General features: G+C 39.4%; 1 protein-coding gene across 2 annotated transcripts in view; it reads right to left on the bottom strand.

Annotated features, from left to right (window-relative positions):
* The window catches only part of kremen1 (kringle containing transmembrane protein 1), a 79147-nt gene that overhangs the window by 20460 nt on the left and 35909 nt on the right, over positions 1-22778 (bottom strand). For both annotated transcript variants that reach the window (XM_042487472.1, XM_042487471.1), the window contains exon 3: positions 17842-17933. In XM_042487472.1, coding sequence (XP_042343406.1) covers positions 17842-17933 — 92 coding nt within the window. The remainder of the gene's footprint in view (positions 1-17841; positions 17934-22778) is intronic.

A 22778-nucleotide genomic window follows, 5' to 3' on the forward strand; every position in this document is an offset into this window, starting at 1 on the left:
AAGCATGCCAAACCTGCAAGCAATGTTTTTCTTTAAAATATGCAGCAATATAAATACAAAATACAGCTATTCAATGTTGTATGCCCCTCCCCTAAAGCCAAAATAAAAAACAAATAAAAAATAAAAAATAAATAAATAAAATATTTATTACAAAAAGCTATTATATAGTTCATGAAAAGAACCAATAATTAGTCATTTCAGAGGATGTTATAATTTACAAAATCAAAATCATGGAAATTTATTGGTAGAAATGTGTTGAAACTCTGACAAGAGAACTGGAGGTTTGTATGTATCTTAAGACAAAAAAGTCGGCTGCCACCGCGCTGCACGTTCTCTGCATCGAGCGTTTATCGAAAAAAAAAGTGTAAAATTGTATGAAAATTCCTGAGCAAAGCGCTGCTCCTAAAAAAAACATCTGCTTCGCAGGCGTAACAAGTGCAAATATCTCCACGAACAATAAAAAAAAAAAAACAACACACAAACACATTCAGCACACTTCAAAGCCGTCGGTGGAATTTAGACTTTAACGAGCCAGAGGGGAGAAACGGAGGAAACACAAGGTGCATAAATGCTCCAGTCAGCCCAGACCAGACCTCTGAAAACCTCAGGAGATCACAGCGGGAGGCGAGACTCCCACGAAGGAGAAAAAAAAGTTAAAAAAAAACAGACACAGAGAGCTAAACAAAGCTTGACTGCAGCCAGACTCATCACAAACTTGCTGCCTTAGCTCGCAAAGGAGCAGTTAATATTAATAATAATACATTTTGTTTATAGAGACGCTTAACAGAGACAAAAACAAAGTTAATTAAAGTCAGTAAAACATCCGGAATAATAAATTAAAAAAAAATTGTAAAAGCAAGACAGACATGCATGAAATGTGCTTGAGTCAAAAATTAAAAGCAGATTTGAAAAGGTGGGTCTTGAGGTGGGATTTGAAAGTGTTGAGGTCAGTGCAATCACGGAGGGGTTTGGGGGGCGACAGAGGAGGCTCTGCCCCCCCCAGGTCCAGCACTTGGTCCTGAGGGGTGAAGAGGATTTAGTTAGCCTTCCCACAATGCAATACGGTGCAAGGTTGACTGGAGGCATTTGGCAAAATAACAAAGTTCACGGGTGTCTGTCTAGCAGGGAAAAGGAGACACCTCTACTGATGCAGCAGACACAACAACAACGCCGACCCAAAACACATCAGAGAGAAAGAGAAAAGAACAACACAGAGAGCAGAGAACAAACAGCACCAAACATGAACAGCAGGCTCCGGCAAGTGCGCTTTGGCAGGGAGCGCGTGCAAGCAGGTTCACGAGTGTGAACAGGGCACAAACATGTTATTAAGGAAACATAATTACAGTTATATAAATTTCTATGACATCTAAAGTGCCAAAAAAAAGAGAGACATGAGAGCAGGAGAGAGTTAAAAAAAAAGTGTTTTTAATGGGATTCTGGGTGTCTCCCTTCTCAAAATAGATTCCCTCTGAACAGCCACGCTGCTTGCTTGCATCCACCCAGCGCAGCGTGCCACATACTTTCACTTAAAAGATGAGGTAAGGCAGAGAGAGAGAGGGAATACAAAGCCTAAAGGAACAGCGAACCTTTTAAGTCTCTGCTTTATAATCACAGCTGAAAAAAGTGGAGGATTTCTTTAGAAAAAGTAATCATATAATCTACAAGAGAAGCCATGATGACAAAAAGATAATAACTAAAGCACCAAAATTAAAGAGAAAGTTCTGATTTATTTGAAGTTTAGTTGTATGGGGTACTTATCCAGAGACAGTATATTACATACTAGGGGTTCACAGATTATCGGCCGGGTCGATTACCGGGGCCGATATTTGGCATTTTGCCAATTATCTGTATCGGCGTTTTATTTTAATGATAAAATTAATTAATTAAAAAGTGCAAATAAAGTGTCAGCGTGGGGGAGTTATTTTTATTTGTTCTTTTTTTTTTTATTTTCACTTGACTTCATAAAAAAAGTCACTGGGAACTTGCTTTATGACCTGTGTGATGTTGAAAGTTTTGATCAAACATTTTCCTAATGCATTTAAACTTCATAAACATGGACAACTATGTAGTTATTTCAATTTTTATTTTGGAAAGACTTTTGGTATGGGTAGATCTTAGGCATATTTGCATACATCAACTTTTGCTGTGAAAGTATTTTAATAAAATTCAAATATATATATATATATAGATAGATAGATAGATAAATAGATTAATATATAGATATAAATGCCTTACATCTATCTATAGCAAAACTCTTTCCAAAATAAATATAAATTGAAATAAATATATTGTGTTTATGAAGTTTTAGTATTAAATCAAATTGAGCAAAGTCAGGACAAAGTTTAGTCTTTTTTTTGTTTCTCCCTCTCATCCCTCTGGTTTTCCCTGCAGTCATTATTAGCTGCTTTTATTTTTTTGTATACCTCTGATTCTTAGCCACTGTAATGTTCACTGAGCCAAACCAACATAAAGAGCTGGACAATGTACAAAAGGGCTGCCTGTGAGGCTGCACTGAGCAAAGTATACAAACTCCTCTCTTCACCTTCATTCATCGAAATTAATTCATATTCATTATCCGGGCTTGTAAAAAATGATTGCTGTCACGTGATCTTGTTTCGTTGAGTTGCTTATTTGTTCTGTAAATGAGAAAACACTGGCTGTGCTGTCAGATCCCGCCTGATGGAGTCTGGATGTGGGAGCATCAAAGGTCAGTTTTAAGGGGCTGACTGATCACGCTCGACTGATAGCGCCCACGCAGATCACACACGGTATCGCCACTGTGGCTTCACTGTGTCGCTGATGGCGTGGGTTTTTACAATGAATGATCACAGTCATGGTGAAACGTTTACCCATTTTCCTGAAAAACTCCTCCTTTACATTCTCGATTTTTTTATTATTTTTTACATCAAACAATTTTATATTTTATCCAGATTCACTGATTTCGTTCTTTTTATATGTGCTGATCCATTTAATAAAGAACGGCAACATTAACTAACTAGCCAACTGACAGAAAAATGACCTATTTTTCGTTTGGGTAATTTTTCTAGCAAACATGACATATATTTACTGGATCTAGCTTCTAAAATATCAGGATTTAATGGTTTTCTTTGTCATGTTTGATAGTACACTGAACATTTTGGGGTTTTAGACTGTTGGTCGTGTTAGACATGTCATTAAACTGAACACTTTGGACTTTTCTGAATCTTATAGACAATACTATTTATTGAGACTTCTGGGTGTTAGATACTTCAGCCTGTTTTGATGTAACTGGATACCTAAAAAAATCTGTCATTTCAGCTTGAAGCTTTTGGCAAGTTTCCTCTACTGGTTATTCATATCTACATATTTTAGGTTAGTTTTCGGTTATTTTCATTTATTTTTTGGTCTTCTTTTTTCATTTACCACTATTTTCTTTCTATATATACTATAAATATTTCTATATATACATATATATACATTTCTTGTGCTTGTTTGTTCGTGGCTTATTTTGTTTCATTTTATTGAGTCATTTCAGTTTTTTTGTTATTTAAACGGATTGACTCTGAAAAGGCTGTTCAAGTTTCCTTCCTCTCCATAGCTGAATTTACATCTTTTGTATATATTTCCTATTTTCTTATTATTGTGCAAATAAATAAACTAAATTTATCTTTAAGATTCACCTCATTTTAAAATGCCCATGATGTATCTGTGCCAGCTCCTTCCTAAACATTGAAACTGTGCTCGCTGACTAACGCCGAGCAATGACAACCAGCGGGGACATCATCTCATTCGATTGCAGGCCTCTGAATGAAAATCAAAATCATGTCATGACAGACCGTAGACTTGTCAGAAGAATCAATAGACTACAGTATCGTGACAAAATGTGGAATTTAAACCCATATCAGAAGTATAATTAGGAATTTTAAGTTGCAGTCGTGATTTCATATGAACCACATTCAGGCAGCTGTGAGGCACACATTGAGGCTTGACATAAAGCAGACTGCAACACTTGGAGATGTTGAGATGTTCTGTCAAATTTCCAGCAATGAAAACAATGTAAGCACGGCCCAGCTGAGCTACAAGAGTGTCTCGAACTGAAGAGGCAAAGCCGAGGAAGACATATCCAGTGTTCACACGTTTGTCCAGTGTCACATGCTTTGTCTTCTGACGGTGTTGTGAATGAATAAACATTGTATGTTTCTCCTTTTATGCCTCTTCAGCCTTGAAGCATTTTCATAGACAAAGATTTCTTTCTAAAATTATTTTCTCACAGTTTGACATCTCAGATCTCAGATTTAGTTTTGATAATGCTTATGAGTAAACTGACTGTTAAGCCGCTTTCCCACTGCACCACAAATTAACAGCAGGGAAACACTATCAGATGGGGAAACACATTTTCGATATAACAGCAATGCATCTGTGACATTGAATATGACACACTAGAAAATAAAAAAAAAACCAACAAGAAACAAAAACAAAAACAGAGAGACATACTCATCTGCTGTAGAGCTGTGCACACAGCTCTGGTATACTGGAAACGGGAAAGGAGTCTATCGCCCCTTCTTATAGCAGGCTTTCCTGTGTTTATAGATACATGCACTAATTAAGGTGGAGAAAAGTTATAAGAGACATAAATCTGTGGTATAAGCATGGGGAACACTGACCAGAAGTTTTTAAGGGAAAAAATGGAAATCATTGTAACATTTTCATTGGCCTCCATGCTGCTTTCTACAGTTTACGGACCTGTTTTTTGACATGTGTTTCCCCCTACCTAACCCTAACCAAAACACCTGCATTAACAGGAGGGAAACAGTATGAATGTGACACACTAGAAAAACAAAACAGAAAGAAATACTTGTCTGCTGTAGAACTGTGAACACAGCTATGGCCTACTGGCAATAACAATGGAGTCTTTTGCCTATTTTAGCAAGTTTGCCTGTTTTTAAAAAATGTACAAGCACTAATCTTGGTGGGAAAAGGATAAAATCTGCACTTAAAGATGACGGAATCTCTAATAAGTATCTCTGGTAGAAGCATAAGAGAAATCGACCGGAGGTTTTAAGGGGGAAAAAATTGAAAAACCTTAACATTCACTGTGGCCAAAATCATCCTTTAAACAGCACCACTGCTTCATTAACATCCAATTACACTGTAACCAGAGACATTAGTCATTAAAAGTCATTAGTGCTTTCACATTATGAAGGGGTGTTAAAGCTTTGAGGTCAAAAGAGAAGCAGGGTTTTATAAGCACATTCCTCAAGTGCTAAAAGCCTTGATGCGAGTAATTTAAAACACAGGTATGTTGGAGTCTTGGAAACACTCCCACCAAACCATTAATGCACTGCCAGCAGGTTAACAATTCAAATCTGATGCACGCACACACAAACACACACCACTTGGAACCGCCTTCCCAGGAATGCTAAGTGCAACAAAGCAAGGAAACAACACTTATCACAGTCAGTGTTTATGTGATTTTTTCCCCCCTTCCATCACGTTCTGTCTCTCTGCTTTTATTCCTCACTCCGTCTCCCTTTCATTGTGTCTCAGCTCCATTTATTACCCCTTTTGTAGTACAGTATACTCAATACATAAACAAATACAGCTGCTGCGTTTCATCTAGCCTGTGATTAGTCTTGTCGAGTGCGAGAGAAACAGAGAAATATGCCACTAACTTCCCCCGGGACGAGCATTTCTGGAAACTCTGTATTGTTTGTGAGGAGGTGGGAGTTGCTATTATGTGTTTCTGTTGGGGTTTATGCTTTGCTTTTCTATGAAGATCATAAATTATCCAGGCTGTAAATGGGAACCGTTTACCATCAGACAATAAGGGACTTATTATTGGGTGGAATGAGAGAAGTATTTGTATCAAACTGAGTGACTTCGCTAGTGGGACATTCAAAACACGCTGCTGGGCAGTGAGTGTGTGTGAGAGACAGCCTCCACTGTATGATCTATATCACGTGCATGTTTACTGTATCTGTATGTCCTCTTTTGTCCTCCATTTAAACATTTCTGTGTGCGTGTGTGTGGTGGAGACTGTGTTACAACAAGATTGAGATGGAGGAGATCAATGCCCCAGCCCGGGGCCCTGGGAGAGTGACTAACCATCTAATTAGAGGGAAGAGGGAAGAGCCAGAGCCTTAAATGAATAATTAGTGCCTCCTCAGAGACCAGGCCGAAACAATGCAGGAAAGAGATGAAAAATGGCCGCCACACTGCATCACTGAGCCTGCTTCGAACAAACCAAACAGTCTGTGTCCCGAAGAGTCACGGGAGGACTTGATGCCGAGATGAAAAGATGAGCAGACACTTTGTGGTCACCTCAGGCGTTAGATACGTGCAGCGGTGTACTTCTATTTATTATCATTCACTCTCAAAGAGATTGGCTTCTTGTTTGTGTACTGCAGCAGGTTGTCCTGGTTATCTGTGTGTCAGTGAAGGTGGCGAAGTCTCAAGAAATGTGCAAAAACAGTCTGCCAGATGTAGAGAACGTGTTAGGATTGACAAAGTGGCTTAAAAGGACCTTCACATGTGCAGAGGTGTGATGTAAAGAGGTAATAATACTTTGTTACAGTGCTAAAGTATTTTCTGGGGAGTATCTACACCGAGTTTTTATATTTTTGTCAGCTTTTACAGACCGCTTCTAAATTATAGCATTTACTTGTACTTTTACTTAAGCACATTTAATATGATAAAAAATACTTTTGATACTTTAGTACAGTAAATATAAGATACTTTAAGACTCCTGCGCAAATAATATTCTACTAGGTAGCTTTGACTTCCACCAAAGTCACTTTCTGGTAAGATATCTGTACTTTTTCTCAAGTATGGCTTTCAGATACTTCATCTCTGCACATGTGAACTGATGTTTTCTCATCAACGGAAACAGAAAAAAAAACTTGCATTCAAATCTACTTGTTTCATTTCAATTCGGAGTTGTAACAAACACACAATTTTCACTTGATCATTTAAATCCAAGTTGCACAAATATAAACTGCAAAATATAAATGCATCATTCTTCAACTGGGAGAACTGGTATAAAAACTACTTTGCAGATGCTACCACAGAAGACACTGAGACACAACAATGGTAAGTAGGAAAAAGCCTTGTTCCAGACATTGTTTGAAACGTTTGTCAGTTTAGGTAACATAAGACTAACAGCTGAAAACACTCATAATGTCAATGAGCACCATAACAGAAAACCGAAAACAATCAGCATGCTAACAGAATAATTAGCTAACATACAAAGTTGCTTTAAGCTGTAATTCAACATTTCTAAGCAGAAGAGAGAAGATAATGTTCTCTCAGGGCCTCAGGCTGGCGATACGCTTGCTGTTTAACCTTCCGTTTAAGTACGTGTCCAACTGCATCATAAGTGTTTTCGTATATATACTTACCTATATGTGACGCGTGTTACTGAGGATAGCTCTAGAGGGCACACGAGAGGCTGTATACAACTACCAGATGTGTAAACAACAGACATGGCGACACTCGAGGAGGTTACTATCATGCGGAGATCACGGCAGAAAAGGCAACAGCGGCGACAACATCGCTGGTACGATAAGGCCTCTAAATCAAGACTCACAGTGCAGAGTCTCTCTTCCTCTCAGTGCCGCTGCATCACGTCAGCTGTAGCTTGTATCAGAGTATCACAGAAGTCAAAAGTGTTCACTGCACAGCAAACTCTGGGAACCAAAACGTCCCCAGAATAACACAGCACAGCACAGCGACTAGCAGAAATAAAACAAACAAAAAAAAAAACCGACTGCTTGACTTAAAGCTATCTCAGTCTCCGATTGATTATTCGACTTTCAGCCCTACACAACACGCACAGTAAGTTTAAATTCCATTAGCTAAACAATATCCGATAATAAAATTACATTCATTGCACCTGTGCAGAGCCACGCTGGTCTACATTTGGCTGTGAGCCCTCATTCCTGAGAGCTTAATTGGTTGAACCTCTATTCATCTCCTCCTCTCTCCCAAGACACGCACTAAACAATGGCCATCTACTTGTACTCATTAGCAAACATTCTACACAACCGGCTCGCCTCGTAATCAATACCTTTAATTCCCTAATGGCCCCGACTGATTTAACCCCAGACATCGAGAGAGGGAAGGAGCCGGAGAGAGAGAGAGAGGCTGAGAAATTAAATCTACCTGAAGTCCCCTGGCTTGTTTTTTTTTTTGTGAGTCTCTCTAGTTTCTGTCTGAAAGTTTCCTCACATCACTGCAGACAGGTATTTCCCCTGAGGGCAGGTGTGGGTGGAGCTATGAAGAGGTCAGAGGTCAGAGGAAGATAACAATGAGTGGGTTCAAAGCTCCCCAGCCAGGACAGGCTTAATGCAGGTGAAAGGGGACACGTCAAAGTGACAGATGTCTGTGCCTTAAAGCATCCCAAATTAACACCTGTCAACCAAATAATGGTAAAAATGTGCATGACCTTTATTTTCTGAGAAATCAAAGTGCATTGTACCTTTGCTCACTGGGTCTACAGAAAATAAAAGACTCATTAACCCTTTGAAACATGGACTGACATCAGTTTTCATGTGCTGCACTGAGATGTCTTTCAAAACCCTTCAAACGCAAGCAAATTGGTTTGATTTCTTTTGAAAACACGAGAAAAAAGGCAATGATTAAGTTGGCAAGAAACATCCTGCAGACTGCGAGAAATTAGTACAGGATGACAAGAAAATTACCCCCAAAATTTGGAAAAAAGGAAATTTAAAAATTCTAGGGCAAAATGTTTAGAATGCTATATGTATAACTATGTTCAAATCATAGTAGAGGAAAAAAAGGAAAAATAAATTTTGTTTTCCATTTTTTTAGCATACTTGGCGGTGTCATTTGCTGTTTTTTTCAGTTTTTACTTTTTTATGACTATGTCAGGTAATTTTCTTGTTTCTTTTCATTTCCTGATAATTTTGGGGACTTTCCTGGTTAATTAAGTCGCTCTTTACTTTCTAACCATGCTTTGGTGTCAAACCAATCTGCTCAGGTTTCAAAGGGTTAAGGGGCTATAAGAATATATAAGAGGGGGTATAAGAATGTTGTGTTTTTTTTCAGGGTTTTATAGAATATAACTGTAATATTTCACAATAAATCATTGTCAAAATGAAACTGTGATATAGACGTATTGTAAAATGTTGGACATGCACTTAGAGACTTTGACAGTAAATTACTGGCTACTAGTTGCGTTACTGTCACAGTAAGTTACTGTATCATTTTACAGTAATTTACTGGGAAATATTACAGTTGGATCCTGGATAAAATTGAACAGTGTAGGATCTCCTACAGCCAAGACTTACAACATGACTGACCTTACTCAACCCCTAATCCTTATAATTTTAACCTCCAGCAGCCTCTTAAATGAAAAAAGGGATGGCCAAAATGATCTCACTTCACAAAAATGTCCTCACTTTGAAGGTCTAAGTCTCTGACCGGTTTTTACCCTGTCAAAAGTACCGGAACAAACACACATACACAGCAACACACAGACACACACACATACACACACACACCCTTCTCCACTCAGCGATGCCTGAACCTGCCTCAGTATGCTAGTTGGGAGGCTCGGTTGTGGTGAAAGCTGGTACAAGACCACCTAGGGAAAATATTCTGCCTCTGAAAACAATGACGGAGAGAGAGATAAATACTATAATAACAGAACCTGAAAGTATCTCCAGTTCAGGCAACCACAACAGCCACGAGGCAGGGCTGTGGTGCTTCAGTCTGGCCTCGGTTTCCAGACCACATGTCCGGCATGTTCGGCTTGTCTCGGCCTCTTGCTTATTTTGACTCGCACTTGTTCTTGTGTCAGGGCCCTCATTCAGCGGTTTGACTTTTACTGCCTTTTATAAAGTCTTCAAAGACGATATTTTCTCAACATGATCTACAGCCACTCAGTTATGTTAAAAATAATGATAATGATTATATAACAAGATTACACATTGACCAAAGGCTCTTTTTAAGTCATCTTGGCTCAAGGTGAACTATATAAGCAGCAGAGCCTTACTTTACCTGAGCGTGACCTCGCTCAACCAACCGAAACTCTCCACACTGAGTTTGCCTTTGATGCTTCTGTGCAAGTCATTGCAATTTCCACACAATCTTACAAAAAATGTTACAAAACAAATAAAAGAGATTCTATCCACAGAAGCGCTAGAAGGCTTTTAATTTGAAATGGAAACAGGAAGTGTTGATGTGAGTTTGGGCTTTTAACCCTCTAATCAACTCAGGGGAACTGTGACATCCAGCTAAAATTAAATAAAAAAAGGAAAACGACACCAAGCACTAAATATTGAATGGCTGCTATGAGGCTGAATAGGTAAGAATTACATGCAGAATAATCCCCAGAGAAGATAAGGTAAACCATCTTCAGCTGTATAACACCTTTTAACCACAAAGGCAATTTAAGTGCTTAGGGAGCGAGTCTGGGCTTTTAAGTGCACCACTGAACCACTAAAAGAGGTGTGCTGGATTTATGACACAAGACGAGGGCATCATTGCGTAACACAAAGCGGCACTATAATTGTTTAATCTTGATTATCTTGTTTGGATAATCATTGAAAGTCAAAATCTTAATTGAAAATAAAATCTGATTAATCAACAAGCCCTAACATGATCCATATTCTCTTATTTTGTTCACAGCACTGCAGTTTCAGGGGTAACGCCTGTGTTTTTTCTACAGTCAGTGGACTGATGCACCAAGCTGGTGCAGAGGCAGGTACACCTCTTCACCTTTAAGAGTCATATAAATCAGTATTTCTACACTGAATACTGTTATGCAAAGTTTGGTCTTGAATACTCACTATTTTTGTTGTGGTTGTGACTAGTTTTGTAGTAGTCCTCGAGACAGAGATTCCCCAATACTATCTTAAAAAAAGGGGCATTTGATTTCAACCTGTGGCCCTTTGCTGCATGTCATCCCCTCTATCCCCCTTTCAAACTGAAACTATCCCATCTGATAAAGGCAAAAAAATGTCCAGTGGTGGCATTTCTTTGCATTTCCTAAAACTGTACTTTTTTTTTTTCTCATTGTTTTTATTGCAGTTTTTACATTTTAATACAGAACAATGTCTTTAACAGACACACAAAAAATGAAGAATGGGAATGAAAATTAATTAATTAATTAAAAAAAAATAAAATAAAAAAAATAAAATAAATAAATAAATAAAATTAATTAATTAATAAAGTTAAATTAAATTAAGTTAAATAAAATGAAATAATAATAATGCAGCAAGTACAGCTCTGACTGCTCAGCTGCGGAGATAATAAATACAAATATTCAAAATTTATAGGAGTTGGTGGATTCCACATTATGAAAGTTATTTCAGTTGTACAGGATTCCTTTTAGAAGGGTGGAGGAAAGGTCATGCCCGACATAGTCCAAGTATGGGCCTAAAACTGTACATTTAACAGCTAATATTTTAGCAAAGAGGATTGACACTTGCAGCAATAGAGGCAGAATGAGTTAAAAAAAAAAAGACCCACGGACTGCTCAGTTTCATCCCAAAAGGTTGAACAAGAGCAGCTTGTAAATAAATATCTGGTCTGATTCATTCAAGACTGGCTGAGAGTCTTCTCAGCTGTCCCACAACTTCAAAGTGCCATTTAGCGACTTCATAAATCACCCTTAATGAGGGCAATATCTCATCACCGCATATTTTCCCTAACGCTCAGTGATAAAACCTTGGGCTAAACACATAACTACTTTGTGTTAATGTCTTCAAGGTGTGGCTGGTTAGCTTGCCAGATGGATGTGCTGTGAGACTATTGTTTCACGGTGACAGACAAGGTTAATCAGACGTTCCCTCAGTTGTTCAATTGTTCGGATAGAGACATACTGGAAGTGAGGTTTTCAAGTCACACATCAAGTCTCTTAAAAATTCCAGTGCAAACACACTGACAGCTCTTTAACAAAGGAACATCTTAATATCTCACAAAGTAGCTTACGGGAATTCTAGCGTACGGATAATGAGACTCATTACCAAACACAGCAGGTATTGTCAGCCACAATAATCATGTGTAAACACATGGTACCACACTTAATTAATAAAAAACATAAAATGTTTATCTTTTCCATCCTGTTAACAGGATGGGGGGGGGTTACTAGAAAACTATCCCAAAAAATAGGGGAAAATGTCTAATGTTTCTAATTATATGAATTTTAGATTTAAAATCTTGTAACAGAATACATATATATACATAATACTTATATAAAAAAATATATTTTTGATTTATTTTTTTAAATTTGAGTTCTTCTCCAGGTCATTTTCTGTTGTTTTTGTTTGTTTTGTTTGTTTTCTTTTTTAACCTTTTTTTGCTTACTTTCAGGTCTCAGTTTTTTTGTTTTTTTTTAACAAATTTTCAGGCCATGTTTCGGAAATTTGCTTATCCCCCTCTCCTCATGTTTTTTTTTTTTTACAAAATCAAACCAATTTGATTGGGTATCAAAGGGTTGAAACATTTAGGTAAAAATTGAAAAAGAACTTTATCAAACCCCTGAGATCTGATCTTGCAATGTGCACCTTGAAAACCATAAAAATCTGAAAAGATGGATAAACTTGATTCCTGAAAGATAAAATTAGTTATCACCCACTACTATATGTGGGTAGCTATTATCATAATCCTCCACATAAAATATATATTTACAATTTGCATTTTCCTAAAAGGCATTGTCCCATTAGGGGAAAGCCTTGCAGCCTCTGCAAGCTTCTTTTCTGCAGGAAAACACAGTGGAACAACAAGTTTTTCTTGGTTATACAGTGCGCTGTTGAGAGATGAGCTCCCGCCGCGCAGATCAAAGCGTCTTTGTCTTGGCAAACGCTCGAGGACTTCACCCTGACAGTTTCACTCGGTGTCAATCAGATTCAGCTGGGGCAAATCGTGAAGCAAATGGTTGTCAGCTTAAAGGAGCCACACCAAAACAAAATGTCCTTTGAGTATGAAACACAAAACCATCACATTACAAATGGTCACGTTGACAGTTACTATGACATCTGCAGATGACACAACAATGAGAAATATTGTAGAGCTATGCTTGAAGTTTGCAACTAAAGGTTTTATCAAAACTTTTTAACCAGATTTTCTTTAAACCTTAACAGCAAAACATTTGTTGTCTTATTTAGCAGTAAGATGATTGGATGTTTTAAAAGTGAGTTAAAGTACTTTCAATCTGAGCTAATCTTAGAGAAAGCTGGCCTCAACACAAGTAACCAGAGAACAGATTTTTTGAGACCTCCTGGGATCCGTGTGACTTCTGAACTTGTCTAAAACTAAAAACCAAAGTCCCTTAATAATGAATTGAGCTGTCAGCTTTCATCTTATCCACTGAACCTACTGGTTTGTAGAAGCAGAGTGAGGATTTCCGGCACAATGACCCTGATGAAGGCCGCAAGCTGAAACGTGTTGGTGTAACAATAAAGTGTTGCTGGAGTTTAAACCTCTTCAAACCTACTGGTTTGGCCAGAGGCTCCAGGTCCTCACACTTCATTAGAATCAGCATTGCTCAGTCAGTCAACATGAAGCCTCGCCTGTTTTACATACTAAGGCTTGATGTAAATGAGTCAGAAGTGAACTGATCTACAGAGAAAACTTAATTTCCCAATTAATAAAAGTGTGAAAAATTAAGGTAATTCCGTGAAGAGGTATTTCGCCAATTTACAACCAGCTTCATATCATTACAATGTGTGAAAGAACTGTGTAAACTTCTCTCCATCTAACCGGTGCCTGGATCTCCGTGCTCCCCCCCTGCAAAACTCTGCCTGGTGATGCAAGACGTGTCAATTGGCGGATTTTCGGTGGCTCTCGGGCTGTTGCTCAAACTACAGGCTGTACTTCTGCACTTTCATACTGCCCAGCACCCGTGCCGCCACCGTGGACACAAAGAGTGTAGAAGTGCATCAAGAACAGACCGGCTCCTCTGTCTTTCTCTGTCAAACTCAGATAGTAAATTAGACGGTGCTGATCAAGCCTGTTCTCACTCATACCGCTACTTTATCAGTGATTTCAACTTAAGATACAAACGCCAAAAGACACCTTTCAGGTCAATATGATAGGGCACTGGGCGTGGGGTAATGACGTAATATCCGAGCTGAGGGTTGTTATGGGCCGGGTAGTAGGAGAGGTGGTGGATGGGTCCAACAAACCCTGGACTTTCACGCAGGAGCCCGGCGTTTACTTCCCGTATGAATGTCGAACCAAACCATAATGTTTTTTCCTAAACTTATCACGCCCTTATCAAACCCCCCGTGTCTTTGAAGCCTAATCTTAACCACATGTTTTTTATGATGTCCTGGCATTGGTTGCAGCATCCTGGAATGTCAAAAATGTTAAAACTAAGCAGTGCTAAAAATATTTAAACAAAGATTCTGTTGCGTTGTCTATTTCTCGCCTCAAATGTTTTTAGAAACATATTTTAGTTTACTGGCTAACTGTAATACAAGATTGTTTGTTACCATCGTGCTGCCATCGTTTCAAACGGTGGGTGCATTTTTTGGTCCATGCCGGTGCAGTGCGTTGTGGTAGGTGTAGGCTTTCTACCTCTTGAGCAAAAGTGAATGCCATAACCCTTTTTCTCTATTTTTTCTCTGTTCATGGAGCATCAATTTCAAAAGTAATTGCCTCTCTTTACTGATACAGCCCAGTTTTATGAAAAGACCATCTTTCCAGCAGTGAAATATTTCTTTGCCCTTTATTTTCAATAAAGCTCGAATGAGTAAAATGTAGTGAAACTCAGCCTGTGAAAATGTCCAGTCTGCCACACAGGAACTGTGCTTCAATAAATAAAAACACTGGTGACCAGGTTATGCTTTGCTGAGTAATTAGCGGCATGGGAATGAGAAGGGCCTCAAAACCAGCATCCACTGTGACACACTGTGGAAATGTCAATTTGTACAGTAGTAGATGTGCCTTGACAGTGCGCCTTTTTGAAATGTTTAGATAATCCCACCACATGATAACCGCTGCCATGAGGGATTACTAGGATCAACAAAAGTTGTGACCTACACTATAATCCACCCTGTCAGACTATGTGTTTCTGGCCTCATGTGACCCGCCTGGGAGTGCGTACTCCAGCAGGGTGTGTCACCCTCACCAGGGTGGCATGACCCTAGATGACAGGGAACCCAGCTGGATAACAGACCGACTGCTGGCAGTCTCCAGGTGCCTTGGCGGGTTGGCCACCAACTGCCAACCACGCGACATCAAACGTAAGCAAAAAGAGTAGACAAAACGAAGGCACAGACAAAACAAAAGCCAGACAAAATGAAAACAAAGACCACTGTTGCCCTTTCGCTGGCACACCACTGTGTTTTTCAGCCTTTTGTTGCCAGCCACAGACTGAGTACACTGACACTGAGAGAGCATCAGCGTTCTCTCACTTGGCAGCTGAAGCTTTCAAACGCAGCAGATTGAGAACAGGCACCGCCAGAAGGTGAGGCACCACGTGGCGACTGCGGTTTCACAATAGATGAGACGGAGCATTTGTGTCTGAAAGCTCCCTGGTATCCCTGCAGGGAGAAACCGTCTCCACTGAGCAGGCGTGTTTTCATGGCACTGGATGCCTGGCTCACAGCAAACATCATCTCCCTTTCTTACATTACAAGGCTCCGGATAACTTTAAATACCCAAAAAGAAAAACACAACGTTCATGTTAGACAGTATTTGATACGGGTGAAGCTCTCGGCCGTTAGAAATGGGCCACATGTCGCAAGGATGGGTTACACGCTGCACAGTACTGGATCCCAGACAAAAAAAGGCTGAACCAGCACATGGCAAACCCATCTGGAACAAAAGCTGGCCTAATTTCACCAAAGATAAGGGACGAGCCCAGCCCTGCACAGAAGCAGTGTGGGCTGCTCTCCTCTTTCCTCCCAAACCACAAAGGTTCGGGATATCGGCCTAGAAAAACGGAGCTATATGGACAATTGTTTGAAATAGGTCAGTAAAAAGTCTAATGGGACACACACAAGCTCCTATACAAACAAACACGCAAGCTATTCAAACAGCAGGCTTTAGTCAAGCATGCTACTCAGGCAGGATAATGCTGGGATAGCTCGAGGCAATGGGAGGCTATTGAAGCCTGGTGGGACCTACTGCAGTGAAAAGTCACAACATCTCGAAACCTCAGCTGTGACCTTAACTGTGTTAGTACCACTGCCCACCAGTTACCTCAAATTCAACACAAGCTTCATTTTAGCTTTCAGGCTCTGAGGTGGAGCTCTTGTCTGTTATTGTTGGGATTTCAAAAGGAGAGTATCATAACTAGGTTTGCAACTGTAAGAGATTTTCAGGGTATGATATCCGTCTCAAAAATCTTTGTTGTTTCATGTTATTACGGATTTTTTGTTATTATCAGTCAAAATGACCCTTAACGTAATAAAAACAGAAGTTTTTTTTTAACCTTTTTTTTAAAAATTAAAGTATGTGTGAAAGTCTCTATTTTGAAAATTCTACGTCCAGTTGCTTTTCAAAAAAAATTAAAAATATATATTTAATAATATTGTTGCATTTGATTTTAATTAATTTTCATTATTTATTTTTATTTATTTGAAAGTGAATTCATGTATTTATGAATTTGAATTTGTCTTTATTAATTTTTAAATATCTTTATTTATTTTAGAATCTATTTATCTTATGAGATGTATTATTAAATTCGTTTTACATTTTTATACATTTTTAAATGTATTTATAATTTTCTTTTAATGGTTTTGGCAGCTTTTGTCCTCCGAACAGGCAGAGAAATGACTTAGGGGAAAAAAATAAGCGCTTGGCAAAGAAATAGAACTGTAGAAAATATAAAGACGGGAACAAATGTTTAATCTCAGAGGAAAATAGCAAAAACGTACAGGCTGATTACACAAGGAAGAGGAATGAAATTCATGTTTGAAGAGGTAAATGAAATATTTATTTTAGTTAAACATAATATTTGAGTTCTGTTGGGCCAAATTGCAGAAACCGCCTTTATTTTTCACATTGTGTCCCAGTTGCTTTTAGTTACTAAAAGTATGCAATAACACTTTTGACCACATCTGCCTCGCTATGAGCACGTGGAAAATATTGGAATAACACTCAGTGAAACGTTCAAAATGCTTTAGAAATAAAAGCATGTGTGACAGTTACTTAAAAAAACAAAAACACGCTTGCAGCGAATCTCTATATCTTAAGCTTCTCTGCAGGAATTCTGATCTTTGGCATCAAAAACAGTGTAGGTTGATCCACCTGAGTCAGTTTTCAACAGCAGTGATTATAAAGGTGGAGAGAATGAAAGTAATGGGATTAAAGACAGGCAGCTCTTTGTAAATGTGTGCCAAACTGGTAGAGAAGACAGAAGCACAAAATCTCCCAACTTCAACAGTCACAGTACAAACAATTCAGCCAAGAATTACCGGACAGTGACACATTCACACCCACGTGTGAACAAAACATACAAATGTATCCACAATCAGATAGATGCACATAATCACTCCCATAAAAAAACAAAAAACGTGTCAAAACAAGCTACAAAGCCAAAGGGGAAACGTATGAAAAAGGCACTCACATATACACACACGCACGCACGCACGCACACACAAACACACACACACACAGCGGCAGTGATTGACAGCTCGCATTAAAGGAAGGGCAGGCCCAGGCTTGGCAGGAGGAGGGGTGACGGGAGGCAATTAGAGGCATTTTTTAGATGATAATAGCTGTGTACAAGCCATACCATCTATAAAAGCTATTCATAGCAGGCCAGCAGATGAGCATAGCCATGAAAATGGCTGGTCCGTGTGCCCGTGATACCACCCCGAGGGCATGGAAGGGCAAAGCAGAGAAAGAGAGAGAGAGGCAGATAAAGGAGTGGCAAGAATCTCTTACTCTGGCATGTAGGGATGTCGCAGTATCTCCAGTAGATCCCGTCTTCATGATCTGCAATGTAGCACCACGGCTGAACGTCTCCATCAGGATTCCTGCACACACAGAGGGGGGAAAGTTATACCACGTCTTTGCTTAGCTGTTTAAAATCTGATACTGTATATTTTCTCTCCATTTTGACTTCTGGTTAACAGTAATCAGTTTTCTTTCAGGCTAAAAACGTAACTAGTGCAGACTGAGAAGGCAGAGCGTTCAGAAAAGCCAGCTTTGCATCATCTTTGTCAACACTCACTTTGTATTTGAAACCAAACACACAATGTTAATCTGTATTTATGTTTTTCACGCAACCTTGTGATGACAACCTGCAACAACTAGTCAATCGATTGGTTGATGGGCCGACAAATTAATCAGAAGCTGTTATATTGAGAAAATGATTTAAAAAATGCTGTATGCCTCCATCACCCAGTCAAGTTACAGTTCACATCCATGTCTGTCCAGACTCATACAGCCAGACAACTTTAAAAATGGATGTTGCTGGTAAGATCTCTACAATCAGCACAGTTTCAAGGTGGACATCCAAGATAAGCGTCACCAATTCAGTATATGACCAACTGTTTCCTCTTCTGTTACCGAGCTGTGATGCTGAATAATGGAAATGTGTATTTGCAGGACATTATGTCACAGGGGAGTTGACCTTTGACCTTTTGGATAAAATATGCCATTACCTCATCATTTCATCCTGTTTGAATTCTTGAGTTACTGCCAAAACATTGTTTTGTAAGGTCATAGTGACATTTGACCTTCAATCATCAATCCTGATCAAATTATACGTTGTCTGCTTTTAAAGCCCTGAGGAAGGCCAGAAGTGGTTGAAACACATTGGCTCTTTTGATGATTTAGCCAAAACAATAACAGCTTTTTATAATCCTTTTTTGTTTTCTACATTTTTGGAGTGCCTAGATTGCCTTACTGAGTATCTTGCTGTTTCCTGTTCTCCATGAGCACCTGGCACAAGTTGCTGGTCTACTTTTTGATTATGCAGAGCCACCAGTCATCTCTCTCTTTTTCACAAACCATTAAGTCCAAGTACACGTTTGTGCCAAATTTAAGGAAGCTCCTTCAAGGTGTTCTTGAGACACGGCATTCACAAGAATGAGACAGACAAGGTCTGACCTTTGACCACCAAGACCTAATCTGTTCAAAGTTAAGTCTGAATGGATGTTTGTGCCAAATCGGATGAAATTTCCTAAAGGTTTTCTTGAGATATTGCATTGGGACAGACAGACGGATGGACAGCCCAAAGATATAAACCAACCAACTTCAGCTATTGTCTACATGGAGACAAAAAAATACAAAATTTTGCTGGTTTCGGCTTTTCAAATGTGAGGAAGTCACACTTTTATGCTTGTTCAGCTCTGACAACAGAAAAAGTTGTCAAAAAAGTAAACAGGAAAAACTGTATTTAAAGGGACAGCTAAGAGACAGTGACTCAGTGAAGTGTCAGGGTTGTGTCTATCCAATTCTTTCCCAGATGTTTGCTGTGATGCACATTTTTGTTTTTTTGCTCACCAAAAGGGAAATAAGGACAAGATTTAGCCACTTTTCAATAGTTTTCACAGATTTTTACAAAAATCACATGAATAACCTAATGTGGAGGCACGTCATTTTTGACTCTCAGTGTGAAAGCAGTGGTGTGCTGGGGATGTGGTAAGAGCTGAAAAGAGAGAGGGGTAGGGGATAAAGGAAAGGAAGCAGGGGTGATGGTAGAGATGTGAGTGCAAAATAACAACACAAAGACAAGCTATCAGCTGAAGACCGCGCTGCAGAGGGCTGAATACTCAATAATGTTTCAGAGCGAGATTATTTTGGCTGTGTCAATCATCCCCAGCAGCACCCCTCGGCGTTGTTGGTCTAGCCTCTTCCTCTGCACTCTGGAGGCTTGACCATGCATGTCAGTCAAAGGCCAGCCCAATGGGTCTTTGATGGGTGGAGATGGTTGGAGGTCGGGGGGGAAGGCTCTTTGTTCTGGGGCCAGACACAGACCTGAAAAAAACGAGGATGATGGGGCAAAGCTTTTGTCTGAGGGCTCTTTTGAACCTCATCAAGGCACTTTTAACCCATCATAATAAGGCTGACAGGCCCCTCGGTGCTTTTGCTTTTCAGTTTCACTGACAAAAGCAATGATGAAGTGGGACTGAAGATGGGAATGCCTAAAAGCTTTGTGCAGGCTGCATATCTCCAGGGTGATCGTGCAACTTTGTACATCGTGATCCTTATGTAAAATCCTAAACTGCTGATAAATGATATCAAATCAGTTTGCATGCAGAGGGAACTCATCTTGGTGTTGTTTCAGTGCTTTGAGCTGTATTTCAGGATTAATTTGAACTGTAAAAATACACAGCCTGTTGACTAAAAAAGCCCTCTGAGATGACATTGTTATTTTTTTCAGACCTGACTATAATTGCAAGAGACCTTTTCTCTTCTCTTTCGACACACCTCATTGTAGCATCTTGAAAAAGCCCCAGGGCGCTGCACTATCCCGTTTCGCCTATTGTGAGCAAAGTTGTGAAGGGCGTTTCCATTTCTTTTCTTCTCCTATCAAAAACACTATCCTGAGTTTCCTCCTCTCTTTTCACTCTCAGAATGAGGTATTAACAAAGATGTCGTTGCAAAGACTTTTTTGGGTTGAACTCAAGTCTAAGTGCCTTAAAGCTTTTTACTCTAAATATCTGGCAAACAGTTATCGCTTTCTTTCTTGTGGCCTGGGAATGCATGAAGAAACGTCTTTTATTCATTATTTACTCTGCTATTCTGCCATTAAAACAACCCAGATCTCCCAGATACCCACCCAGATCTAAACCTGAGTTAGTTGCATGTGAACAGGAAACCAGTCTTATTTTTCAGTATATTTTGACACTGTATCATGAGCCCAGATCTGTTTGTTGCTCCACCCAGATTGGAGGCAGACACCTGTTTGTTTAGCCCGAGGCCACTGCTGAAAAAAGCAAAAACTGGGTCCAACCATCAAAACATTGGATTACATACCCTGTCTCTATTTCTCTCCCCTTCTCTTTTTCAGCACTGTCAACACGTAATAGCCCTATTTGAAATAAGACTCCCGAGAGCCCGTCTATAGCCACTTATGTAATTTACTGCACTCTCTTAATCACCCCCTAAGGAGGCAGACATGAATTACAACCATCAGCATTAAACATGCTCAGCGGACCACCCATCCCATGTCTGACCCAGCACCATCTTTGATCAGTAAATGACGTAGTGTTCCCCTCAAGCTCTCCCAAAACCTGCAGCCAGTTGCTAAAAACACCTTGACTTAAGGTTTTTTCCAAAGTTTGAGTTAAGGCTACCTTAAAAGCATATCAGTTGCACAAAAACCCTTAAGTCTTCTCCTTGGGGTTTCCTTTGAATTTTCAAATAGGCATTTAAGGTTTTCTCCTTATTCTAGTCTTAGGGCTCATTGGGATCCCTCTGTCCATATTCTGAAAAGTAAAGTATAAAGTTAAATAAAGTATTGTTATAGTAAAGTTAAATAAAGAATGGCTATTATTAAATAAAACATAGCAGAACCCATGGTAATTTTATCTTGGAGGACTTGGCTCATGTTAGGCTGGAAGTGTTGATATTTTGCTGTAGACTTAAAGCTTCAGGTCAACGGTTGGATGTTAGCGTTAACAGAAAGTTAAACATTTTTTTTTTATTGTCAGACGATATATTTCATCATATCACACAGTCCTAACTGCCTCCGTTAAAAGGTACATTATTACGATTTCATCCACCGTCACCTCGTTTGTTGTTCTATGAAACTTTTGAATCAGTTCTCTTGTTCTCTTGCTGTATCTTTGCCAACAAAAAGGACACATGGAAGTATGAGTGCAGTGACGTTTACAATGTTTTGAAACGGACATATCTATTTTCAGACATGAAGGAAGTATAAACTTTTGCACAAAAGACCTTAGCATCCAAATTAAGGAAAACAAACGTAAGGTACAGTACCTCTGACTCTGTCTAAACTGCAACATGACTGAGTTTATGCTGATAAATGAAGAAAATAAACGCATACCAAGAGGAGTGTCCCGCGACCGGATCAACCAAACGGAAATGCATTTGTTACATTTGTTGTTTTCTTTTTGCTGTTATTTGCAGATCAAATTCACTTTTGAGTTTGTTATTGTGTTCCTCCAGAAGTTTAATATTTTTCTCCTCTGACAAATTTGGTAGCCTTGTTTTTTTTTTTTCTTCTGCCATGTCCTTTGGCTAAGGAGGGGCCACTAAGTGTCATACTTAAGGAGAAAATTTAAGGTGTTTAATGTATCTGATCCCAACATAGTGTTACATCCCTGTCTTTCACACACCCATACCTGAACACACCCTTTTAGCAAAAGCATGGGAACATCATCCACAGGGCTAAGGTGAACAGCCAGCCCACATGACAGAGAAACATAATCAATCCTGCCCCGAGGTGCCAGTGTGTGTGTGTGTGTGTGCGTTTGTGTGTGTGTGAGAGAGAGAGGGGGGATGGAGGGAGAGTTAAAAGCAGACAGTGTCAGATTAGCTGAGGTGCCACAGTGCAGATAAGAGTCGACCCCAATGGACGGAAATCCATTTGTTTAACCCGGCAGCACAGAGAAAGACTTTGGTCCTTGTGGTGACACTCTGATAAAAGTTGCCGTCAGTGTGTGCGCGTGTGTGTGTTTTTCGGGTGGTTGCATTCAGATCCATGTGCGTCAGAGATGGCCCGCTTGGCTCTGAGGAGAAGAGCTTGTTGAAACACTCCCATACCCAGAGGTAGATCACAGAAGATGTTTGGACAGTTAATTGGCACAATTATGCTGATTGACTCATTTTGCTCGGAGTGAGCCACACACTTCGGTACAGAGCCAATTATAGCCACATTGCATTTTTGCCTCAGAGGCTCTGCAGTC

The sequence above is a fragment of the Plectropomus leopardus genome, chromosome 6 (genome assembly GCF_008729295.1).
Source record: "Plectropomus leopardus isolate mb chromosome 6, YSFRI_Pleo_2.0, whole genome shotgun sequence".
Taxonomy (NCBI): Eukaryota; Metazoa; Chordata; class Actinopteri; order Perciformes; family Serranidae; genus Plectropomus; species Plectropomus leopardus.